General features: G+C 43.4%; 1 protein-coding gene across 1 annotated transcript in view; it reads right to left on the bottom strand.

The window, feature by feature from the left end:
- Window positions 1-3,342: 3,342 nt before the first annotated feature.
- Window positions 3,343-11,617, bottom strand: part of LOC143986786 (adhesion G protein-coupled receptor F4-like) — a 44,611-nt gene continuing 36,336 nt past the window's right edge. Inside the window, exons 2-5 of the mRNA XM_077485192.1 lie at window positions 9,873-11,216; window positions 9,309-9,350; window positions 4,448-4,502; window positions 3,343-3,407 (exon numbers count right to left, since the gene is read on the bottom strand). Of these exons, the coding sequence (XP_077341318.1) occupies window positions 3,343-3,407; window positions 4,448-4,502; window positions 9,309-9,350; window positions 9,873-11,216 (1,506 nt within the window). The remainder of the gene's footprint in view (window positions 3,408-4,447; window positions 4,503-9,308; window positions 9,351-9,872; window positions 11,217-11,617) is intronic.

Below are 11,617 nucleotides of genomic sequence, written 5' to 3'. Positions count from 1 at the left end.
AATTAGAGAAGAGCAATATAGGTAGCTACAGGTGTATACTGCGCTGGAGGCACACAACACCAACTAACTCCTGCAGACGGCAGTTGGCTCAATTAAGGAACAGCAATAAATGGTAGATAGAGGTGTATTCTGCGGTGAAGGCACACAGACAACACCCAGTCACACACTAACTCCTGTAGATGGCAGATGGCTCAATTAGAGAACAGCAATAAAGGGTAGATACAGGTGTATTCTGCGGTGAAGGCACACAGACAACACCCAGTCACCCACTAACTCTGGCAGATGGCTCAATTAGAGAACAGCAATAAAGGGTAGATACAGGTGTATTCTGCGGTAAAGGCACACAGACAACACCCAGTCACCCACTAACTCCTGCAGATGGCAGATGGCTCAATTAGAGAACAGCAATAAAGGGTAGATACAGGTGTATTCTGCAGTGAAGGCACACAGACAACACCCAGTCACCCACTAACTCCTGCAGATGGCAGATGGCTCAATTAGAGAACAGCAATAAAGGGTAGATACAGGTGTATTCTGTGGTGAAGGTACACAGACAACACCCACTAACTCCTGCAGACGCTAGAACACTACACAAGGCCGCCGCGCTGGCGGTCTTATATAGTGCGGAGTGTGTACTACACAGCCTGAGCTATATTTGGCCACAGGCCTCCTGCCTGTGGCCAATCATGGCTCTCCTCACTGCCGGCACTGTGATTGGCCAAGCATGCACTGTGACCCCGCATTCTTGGCCAATTACAGCACCGGCAGTGAGGAGAGCCATAATGAGCCAGCAATGCACTGCGATGGCGCAGTGCATTGTGGGCCGTGAGCTCCACGTGAATTTGGCGCGAACGGCCCACAGAGTTCTGGCTTCGCGGAATGGGCGAACAGCCGGTGTTCGAGACGAACATGCGTTCGACTCTAACACCAAGCTCATCCCTACTCAACACACAGCCATTAATGTCTAAGCCGCTGGCAACAAAAGTGAGTGCACCCACAAGTGAAAATGTCCAAATTGTGCCCAATTAGCCATTTTCCCTCCCCATGGTCATGTGACTCGTTAGTGTTACAAGGTCTCAGGTGTGAATGGGGAGCATATGTGTTAAATTTGGCGTTATCACTCTCACTCTCTCACACTGGTCACTGGAAGTTTAACATGGCACCTCATGGCAAAGAACTCTGAGGATCTGAAAAAAAGAATTGCCAAAACCCTGAAACTGAGCTGCAGCACAGTGGCCAAGACCATACAGTGATGTAACAGGACAAGTTCCACTCAGAACAGGCCTTGCCACGGTCGACCAAAGAAATTGAGTGCACATGCTCAGTCATATTCAGAGGTTGTCTTTTCGGGAATAGATGTATAGATGTATGAGTGCTGCCAGCATTGCTGTAGAGGTTGAAGGTGTGGGGGGTCAGCATGTCAGTGCTCAGACCATACGCCGCACACTGCATCAAATTGGTCTGCATGGGTGTTGTCCTAGCTTCTTCTAAAGATGATGCACAAGAAAACCCGCAAGCATTTTGCTGAAGACAAGCAGACTAAGGACATGGATCACTGGAAAAATGTCCTGTGGTCTGATGAGACCAAGATAAACTTATTTTGTTCAGATTGTGTCAAGCATGTGTGATGGCAACCAGGTGAGGAGTACAAAGACAAGTGTGTTTTGCCTACAGTCAAGCATGGTGGTGGGGGTGTCATGGTCTGGGTCTGCATGAGTGCTGCCAGCACTGGGGAGCTAAAATTTATTGAGGGAACCATGAATGCCAACATGTACTGTGACATACTGAAGCAGAGCATGATCCTCTCCCTTCGGAGACTGGGCCGCAGGGCAGTATTCCAACATAACGACCCTAAACACATCTCCTAGACGTCAATTGCTTTGCTAAAGAAGCTGAGGGTAAAGGTGAAGGACTGGCCAAGCATGTCTCCAGACCTAAACCCTATTGAGCATCTGTGGGACATCCTCAAATGAAAGGTGGAGGAGAGCAAGATCTCTAACTTCCCCCAGCTCTGCGATGTCATCATGGAGGAGTGGAAGAGGACTCCAGTGGCAACCTGTGAAGCTCTGATGAACTCCTTTCCAAGAGGGTTAAGGCAGTGCTGGAAAATAATGGTGGTCACACAAAATAATGAAATTTTGGGCCAAATTTGGACATTTTCACTTACGGGTGTACTCACTTTTGTTGCCAGCGGTTTAGACATTGTGTGTTGAGTTATTTTGAGGGGAAAGCAAATTTACACTGTTATACAAGCTGTATGCTCACTACTTTACATTGTAGCAAAGTATCATTTCTTTAGTGTTGTCACATGAAAAGATATAATAAAATATTTACAAAAATATGAGGGGTGTACTCACTTTTGTGAGATAATGTAGATGCAAATATGCAAATAGATAAAGCATGCATATGGAAATCGTGATTGCACCACAAGTGAGGTATCACCATGAACGTCAGAGTGAAGCAAAAATTGTAGTGCTATACACACATTCAACTCTAAACTGATAACACTTTTAACGCATTGCCTATAGACAGTTTTAGGTACCGTTTGTTTTTGCCGTTTCACAGGCATGCGCAATTTTACCTCTTTGACATGTTTGGTATCTGCTTACTCAGCACAGCATAATATTGTATACTTTACAAGAAAATTTGGTATTATATTGTGTTTGTGTGCACTACACTTCATTTAGGTGTTTTTTTTGTTCCTGAAAATTTGCATTTGATAAATGGCTGCGCAAAGAAATTGCAACAGCCACCATTTTATTCTCCATGGTCTCTGCTTTCAGAAAATATATAATGTTGAGGGTTCTAAGTCATTTTCTAGCAAAAAGATGCTGATATTAACATGTATTTGAAAATGTAAATTTTTTTTCCAGTAGGCAAGCAGTTAAAGATGTAACATCAATCAAGCGTTACGCACCGAATAAAACTTGCTTCGGGTAGTGCTGGTCTGTGTTTCTCCCTTAAAGAAAAATGAGTTTTCTGTCAATAAAACATAATGAATACGTGTATAGCAAGTCCCATTTGGTAGTACTAACCCCTTAAAACATGGATGCTCAACCTGTGGCCCTCCAGCTATTGCAGAACTACAAGTCTCATCATGCCTCTGCCTTTGGGAGTCATGCTTGTAACTGTCAGCAGCATGCAATGCCCTCATAGGAATTGTAGTTCTGCAAGAGCTGGAGGGCCACAGGCCTTAAAATGTTGTTGTACTGATTTTCATAGAAACAATCATTTCATATACCTATATTTTGTTTCCAAAGATTAACTCAAAGATCCCATACAGATAGAGTACCTTCCTATTGTAGGATGTTAGGCACATTTAGTTTTTATCTCTTTCTGCAGTCAAGGTGTTTGTTCTGGTCCTTTCAGTGTTTCACATGATTTGAGTTTAATTGCTTCCCCTGCCTCTGCAAGAAGTTTCTAGAACATAGGTAGGGAGATTCAAATGACCAGCCTGAATATTTATCATGGCCTGGCTAATCCCTGGAGAGGAATGTCCAGAAAGTGGCTGGGGAGGTGATAAATAGCTTGTCAGTGTGACAGCTGCCTGCTCTGTATCTGGAGCTCTGCGTGCTCCTGATAAACAGATCACCATGCCTGACTTTCAGAGAGCTCTGATGAATATACAGGGAGAGACACATTCTCCCTGTGTAATCTACAGGACTGAGCCATCAGTTTGGCAGATCGGATACTGCTCTGCTTTTCCTTATGCATAAAAGCTACTATTGTTTTTAGGGCCTTCTTTAATATTGATTGGACCCTGAGCAAACATTTTTGCCCAGAAGAAAAGGGCTGAACTTCCAAAGAACCTCTCTGTGGTAAGGTCACCCGGCAGTGGGGAGGGGTACCTGTCAAAAACAGGTACCAGCTCCCCCTTCCCGGAAAGGTGCCAAATGTGGCAGCGTAGGGGGGGAAGCAAACATGTGGAGCTTCTCCTCTTGGGTAGAGCTCCACTTTAATTTGTTCCCTAAAATGTTTATTTTTTGCACCATTGTAAATTCATGTTAGTTTTTGTAGCACCAAATTAAAGATCTCGCTTTGGCATCCTTGCTTTGGGTCCCAGTGGACCTTGTCCCAGCACTGCCATGATGTGCTACTGATTCCTTATATGATCTGCTGAGAGTGAGGCTGGGTTCACACTATGTGTGGAGCTGCTCGCAGCAGGGGGTCCGGTGCCTCCCTGTTCCACATTTCGGGGATCAATCAGTTCCGATATTTTGCCTGAATTCGGACCTGAAACTGAGCCAAAGACACACACGATCTGTGTGAATCGGCTCCATTGCAAGCCGGTCACACTCTCCTGTCATGCAAATTGGATGCGAAGAAAAACCCAGCCTGAATGTTTTTCTCTTTAATAATACTATACAATTTTGGTTAATCTCCATAGAACAAAGTAAGAAGAAATGGGATCTGCCATTGGAAGGTTCAGGTTTGTAATCTTCCTTACCAGACTGCTTGGGGAGGGTTTTTTTTTTTAAAATGTCTTTTAGAGCATCAATGACCTGAAATATAAAACGGAAAAAATATATAGTGATTATCTATTGATCTGTTTATCAAACATCTGTAACACATCTCTATTTCTTTTTCTCAATATATTAATAAATATAACAACAAATGTTTATGTATTCTATCATGTTTCCCTTTCCTCCCACCTCCTTTCTTTTTCCTTGCCTTCATTCTCCCTCTCCTTTTATTCTTCCATCTCTCCCCGGAATCATGAATCAGACTGAGACAGAAAATACAGTAAAATTCACACCTTTAATATAATGGTAAAATGGTACAGATAGTAAACATAGTCAAAACATAGCCAGGGATCAGAAGCCAAGATGGGTAAATCAGATGAGCCAGTAATCAGACCAGAAACCAGCATAGTCGGAGGCAGAAGAAAGAAAATCAGGAACCAGAAGAGATGTCAGGCAGGCAAAGTCTTCACACAGGAACACAGCAGAGACACTCCAGATATGTTGACCAGGCGTACGCACGAAAGGAATGAACAAGGCAGTTTAAAACAGCAGAAGGGGTTGGCTGGCTGTAGGCAAGACTGACGAGCAGGTAATTATAGCCAGGTGAGCCACTGTGGAACAATGAGTGCTGACAATTATCGGACAGCTGAGCAGCCTGAGCACAGAGAGGAGAGCTGCTAAGAGCCCAGCCCCGACAGTATTCCCTCCTCCTCTGAGAGGCTAGGTTTGGGGGGAAACATCTATGGAAAGTACGGAGGAGGGCAGGAGCATTTACATCCGAGGAGGAGACCCAAGAGCGTTCCTCCAGACCATAAGCTCTTCAGGGGAACAAAGTACTGTATGCGCCCATGAGACCTATAATGATAGATTGTATCTATCATACTCCTCGTGGTTCTCAACTTGAACCATGGAGTCTTACCTATCACTGGCACATCGCAAGAACTCTTGGACCAGCACCCAAATGGAACAGAGATCACGGAGATGTTCCTCTAATGCAGGAATTTTTGAAGGCACAAATGTGTCAGGCAACATGGATGGCTGGAACCCATAATTCGCCTAAAAAAACGGAGACAATCGGGAAGTGCCATTGATTTCAATATTGTGAGCAAACTCCACCTAAGGTAAGAGGTCTGACCAGTTGTTATGAAATATAGCAATGTAGAATCTGCCCTATGGCTTGGTTGCCTCGTTTTACAGCCTCATTGGACTGCAGATGAAATGCCAAGGAGAAAGAAAGCTGGATTCCCAACTGTGCACAAACGGCTAGCCAAAACCTGGACACAAACTGGCTACCCATTTTCCTAGATGATAACCTTAGGTAGCCCATGTAAATGGAAGCTCACCCGAGCAAAAAAGGACTCCAGTTCTTTGGATGTAGGCAACTTCTTAAGAGGAATACAATGACACATCTTCGAGAACCAGTCAACCACCATAAGAATAACTGTGTTGCCCTGAGGAGTTGGGTAACAATAAAATTCATAGACAAATAGGTCCAAGGCCTCTCCCCATTGGGTATGGGTTGTAGGAGGCTCATTGGAAGGTGTTGAGGTGTTTTACTCTGAGCACACACAGAACAAGCGGCTATGAAGGTGGTTACATCAGTGCAGAGACTAGGCCACCAGAATTGTTAAGAAATAGACCAGTTGAGTTGATTCTTCCCTGGATGACCAGTTGTCTTGGGAGAATGATAAATCTGCAGCAAAGCAGCACAGAGATTCCCGGGGACAAAGCAGCAGTCACAAGGTCATGAGCTGAAATGATAGCTAACAATTCTCTGTCCCCAATCTTGTAATTGCATTCTGCAGGAGAAAATTTCTTAGAAAAGTAGCCACAAGGATGCATAGCGCTCTCAGAGGTACAGCGTTGAGACAGAAGGGTGCCTACTCCAGTCTCAGACACATCAACCTCAAGAATGAAGGGTAACGTGGGATCAGGATGTGCCAGCACAGGAGCTGCAACTAATTCAGTCTTGAGAGACTCAAAGTTTGCAATGGAATCCGGAGACTAATTCTGTTGGTTTCCGTCGTTCCTGGTCATATCAGTCAGGGGTTTGACCAGAGAAGAGAAATTATAAATACATTTCCCATAATAATTGGCAAAGCCAAGAAAATGTTGTAGCAGACATAGACCTACGGGTCGAGGCTACTGTAGAACTGCAGATAGATTCTCTAGGTCCATCAACAAACCGGCAGTAAAAATGACATAACCAAGAAATGTAACCTGTTCACAGAAGCGTTGCTAGGTCTAAAAAAGATCTGGGGCTAGAGACCATAGCAGCGAAGTAAAGAAAGTCATATGCTCGGGCGGGCATACACATGCATATAATATGTGTGTGTGTATGCAGACATGGTGCAGGAGGAGATGATCAGAGGTTGCGGACATGGTGCGGGGGGAGATAATCAGAGCCTGCAGACTTGGTGCAGAAGAGCAATAACAGGAGGTAGTCAGAGGCTGCAGAGGGGTCTACCCCGGCCATTATGAGAAGCATGCGACACTGCCGAAACTTCACAGAGTTGACACTTCTGCTTTACATTTAAAAATGGCGCCACCCATTACATCACTGCGCATGCGCCCGCATGCCCGAAAAGGGCCGAGCTTGTACTGGCTTTCTCGAGTGGAGCATGCGCAGTTGACATCTTGGCCTGGGCCTGCAACCATATGTTTTACGTGTGCTGCTGTCTTCAAAGCTGCCCTAGGGCAGGCGGCCTTTCTGCTATCCCAGTAGGCCAGTCCAGCCCTGGCCACTGCACCTAGTAAGAGACTCTGGGCTATGGGCCCCAGATTCGATGCTATAGCCCCAGAAGCCACCCCCTAGCGATGCCTTTTCATGATGGAACTCGTACTTTTCCAACGTACAATACAGATTTTATCTCTTAACCTCTGTAGCACACAAGAAAAGTCTGTGTGGTGGCACTCTAGGGTTTTTGAATATATCAAAATATCATCAGGATATATTGCTGCAACATATCTCAGAGGACATGATGAATTCCTGAAAAACTGCAGGAGCATTGCAGAGACCAAACGGCATTACAAGGTATTCCTTTTCCGGTCCTAGTATACTATTAAAATGCAGTTTTCCATTGGTCGCCCTCCTTAATCCTCACAAGATCGTATGCCTCTCTCAAATCACGCTTAGTGAAAACTGTTGCTCCCTTGAGGCGGTCAAATAATTCCAAAACCAATGGGATCAGATAAGCATTCTTAATCGCGTGATGCGACTGAGACCCCTATAATCGATACCAGGTCTCAGTTCACCAGCACTGGCAGGAGATGAGGATTTGCTAATAAACCCCAAGAAAGTGAATCAGCAACATAATCCTCCATGGTTTTATCCTCCAAGACAGACAAAGGGTAGATCTGGCCATGAGGAGGCATGGCACCAGGTTGAAGGTCAATTGCACAATCATACGATCAGTGTGGAGGCAAAATACCGGTTTGACCCTTGTCAAAGACATCGCTAAATTCGCAGTACTCTTTTTGAAAAGAGGAGAGTGAAGACATGCACAAGACCTTAACCACTTTCTGAAAACATGTAAAGATCTCCCATCGATAGCCTTAATGGCATGTGGAGTGGCACAAAGCTGCAGCGTAACAGAGTGCTTAGACACAAAGGCGCTATCTATGAACAAGCTTGCAGCCCCAGAATCAATTAGAGCCTGTGTATTGATGATCGACTCACACCAAGAAAGGGTAACTGAAACTAGAGGCTTATGCTCCAGAATAGCTGGGGACACAACAATGTCACCTAAGGTTTGTCCCCTACAGGCCCTCAGGTTGGGGCGTTCTGCTGGACGGGTAGGACAAGACTTCAATAAGTGACCTGCCAGGCCACAATAAAGGCACAATCTCTCCCTCCTCCTAAAGACCCTCTCCTCTGTAGAAAGATGTGTGCAGCCACACTGCATGGGCTCTAATTCACTGGTGGAGTCGGTACTGGGAGGCATGGGAGGTGAAGAAGGTGCTTCCCTTCTCCAGTCTTCTCTTCCCTTACATTTTTTTTATATTCCTGGTCTTTTCTCACTTCCCTTCTTCTGTCCTCCTGTGCTCTCCTTCACAATCTTTAACTCTTTAGCTATCCTCTTCTTTCCTTCCCCTCTCCTTTCCTTCCCTCTTCTCTGTTTTTCTCTTCTACCTGTTTATATTCTTGCTTCCCTGGGTTACTTCTTACCTCCCCTCTTCTGCTTTCCTCTCTCCTCCCTTCTTCCATCCTTTTGTCCGCTCTTGTTCTCTACACCCTTCATCTTTCTACTTCTCTCTTCCTGTCCTCTCCTCTGTTCCTGTCCTACCCTTCTCTATTGTTTCTTCCTGTCCTGTCAACCTGTCTCTCCTTTTTTCCTCCACTCCCCTGTTCTTTTCTACGAATACCTTGTCTTCTCTCCTCTTGTCCTCCACTCCTTTTCTCTTTTCTCCTGTCTACTTCTCTCCTTCCTCCTTCTTTCACCCTGTACTCTTCTCCACTCTCTTCTTCTTCCCTCTTTTGAGCTTCAATACCCAGAATCACTAGTTATCTCACTTGGTTTCACAGATTAAAGGTGTAGCCTTGGGAAGTTCTAAAAAGCACAAAAGGTAGGCTATGCAATAAACCTGCACTTTTCTGCCCAGGTTTCGAGGGGGGGGGGGGGTGAGGTGTGCAGATGGATACCCTACAAATACTGTGGAATACAAGGTGTAACAATCATAGTTTAGGTGCAATACAACATTTTACCACCAGGTGGGAACTGTAATACATTCTTTCAAGTTTCTCAGTATAGTTTTGACTACTGGTGAGATCTGGTACTGCAGCATATCTCTATGGAATACATACAGTATATCAAAGGTGTTGTACTTTGCAAAAGTATTACTAACCTTTTTATCCAGGAGACACCCAAACAGTAGAAGGAAAAAGCCCTATAAAATACAAATTATGACACTGTATTGTTATATTAGGCTACATTACATTATATCAGCTGACATTTTCTTATTTTTTGACACTCTCTTTGAAACAATGTTAAAGGGCACCTGTCAAAATAAAATGTGGGAGCTACCAGTGATGAGCTTTACTATTTTATGAGTTAGTGATCAAAAAGTGAGGGTAAAAAAGCAGCACTTACACATGTGAGTATGTACTGTCTTACTGTTGACTAGTAAGGCTGATCTTTAGACTAAAGTAAGTTTGGCTGATGTACCAATAAGCATTTAAAAAGCATTTGGTGGGATATGTACGAAGCACCACCATTGTTCCTTCCCCTCCCTGTTGTACGGCCAAAGGTTTTCTTTAAATCCAGATTTGCATTATGCTTTGTGTTAATGTATTGTATTTACATGAATTAGAAACTTTGCTTTAGGCAGACATCTATTAAAGTTGGTAGGCACTGTTCTGTAACATTAAACATATTTAAATGACAAAAGCTAATCTTTCTGGATGATTACCTGGAGAGGGTTGAGCAAGGTAAATAAGTAGTGCAAGAATACAGCCTTTGGGTATACGTATAAGGGGATCCCAATAGCCCAAGTCAATCCAAATTGTGGCGTGCAGAACAAAACTGCTTTCATCAGCTTCTCAACCACCTCGTCATCCTCATTCTTCCCTTCAGAGACTGACGACTTGAAGATTTTTGCAATCACAACCACCAGGACGAGAATATTTCCACCCATAATTACCATGGCAGGGATGGCGAACAGCAGAAAGGCACCAGTTTTGTTATCCAACCAGCAGGCATTGCTCATCAGGTACTTATTAGGATAATACACCAAAAAAGTGGTACAGGCTATAACGGATGGACAACCATATCCAAGTATGACAGAAAGGAGCAAAAATTCTTTTTTGGTGAAGTGATGGAAGACAAAAAGTAATTGGCACACCAAAAACAGGCCCTGCACCAATGTCCAGGAAAAGAAGGCCAACAAAGAAAAATGAGTAACGAAGGTGAGTATTTTGCACAAAAAGCGATGTGAAGGGATATCAAAGAGGCTGGACGCCAAGAAAGAGACATTGCTAATTAACAGAAACACAGCTATATGAATGATGCAAATGTGTCTGTATAAAGCAACAGAGCTCTTGGATTGTTTAAGAAGAAAGATTTCTATGGCAATGCAATTCAGAAGAGATCCTATGGAGACAGGAAGCAGAATCTTCGTGAGAGTATCCAAGAGAGCCAGGTTCTGATTTTCTTCTGGTATATAGCCCGCCATTAGGACTGAGAAGGAGGTCAGGTGATTACAGGCACAGTGGGTACTACCATTGATAACTGTAGTATTACAACCCTCCGATGACCATTTGTTCGTATTTAAATTCCAAAACACACATACTGCAGTCTCATTAGGCATGATTTCGTTATGTGTGAAGTTCATATAAATATTCAGAGAGTGCTCACTCTTGTTATTTACTATGGCCACATTGGTCCATATGAAACTGTCCAAAATATAAGAAAGGTTATCAGAACTGTCATATGGGAGGTTAAAGCTGCCATTAGTTGGTGCATAGATCATGGATAGTACATTAATGACACCTGCAGAAGACTTGTCAATTTTCTTTAATATTTCTGTGGACAGAACCACAGTGGCCCCAGACAAAAGCTCTATAGAGCTACTCTCGTTAAGGCCATCAGGCTTGAAAACAGTGCAGGAAACATTAATACCAGAATAGGCAATACTGAAGTTCTCAAATGTAGTCTCCATTGTTGAAAACATATTTTCAATGCTTTGTAGCAACTGTAGATTTAGATCTGGGGTGTCAATGTATTCCTTCAACACACTGATAATATAAATAGTTTTCTGTAAGAAAGTAAAGTTAATAAAACGCTTTTAGCATTGTTCTAAAATATAATTTCCAAGCTTTTAATACTGTTTATACATACTGTAATTGAATGGAGCAATCATCAATGTACCCTCTCACCTCAAAACAATTAAATTATTAAAACATGTCTAAAGCCCAAACTATTTTCTGCCATCTGTGTCCCAAGAGCAGATTTACCTTCACTTCCTGTCCTGTAGATATACAGTGGGTAAAATAAGTATTGAACACATCACCATTTTTCTAGGTAAATAATTTCTAAAGGTGCTACCGACATGAAATGTTCACCACGTGTCGGTAACAACCCATGCAATGCATACATACAAAGAAACCAAAAGAAATCAGTTCATAAATTAAATTTTGTATAAAAAAATGGAATGAC

The sequence above is a fragment of the Lithobates pipiens genome, unplaced genomic scaffold, assembly GCF_037356315.1.
Source record: "Lithobates pipiens isolate NorthernLeopardFrog02 unplaced genomic scaffold, aLitPip1_a1.2 Scaffold_18, whole genome shotgun sequence".
NCBI classification, from domain to species: domain Eukaryota; kingdom Metazoa; phylum Chordata; class Amphibia; order Anura; family Ranidae; genus Lithobates; species Lithobates pipiens.
This window is presented reverse-complemented; position numbering and strand designations above follow the sequence as displayed.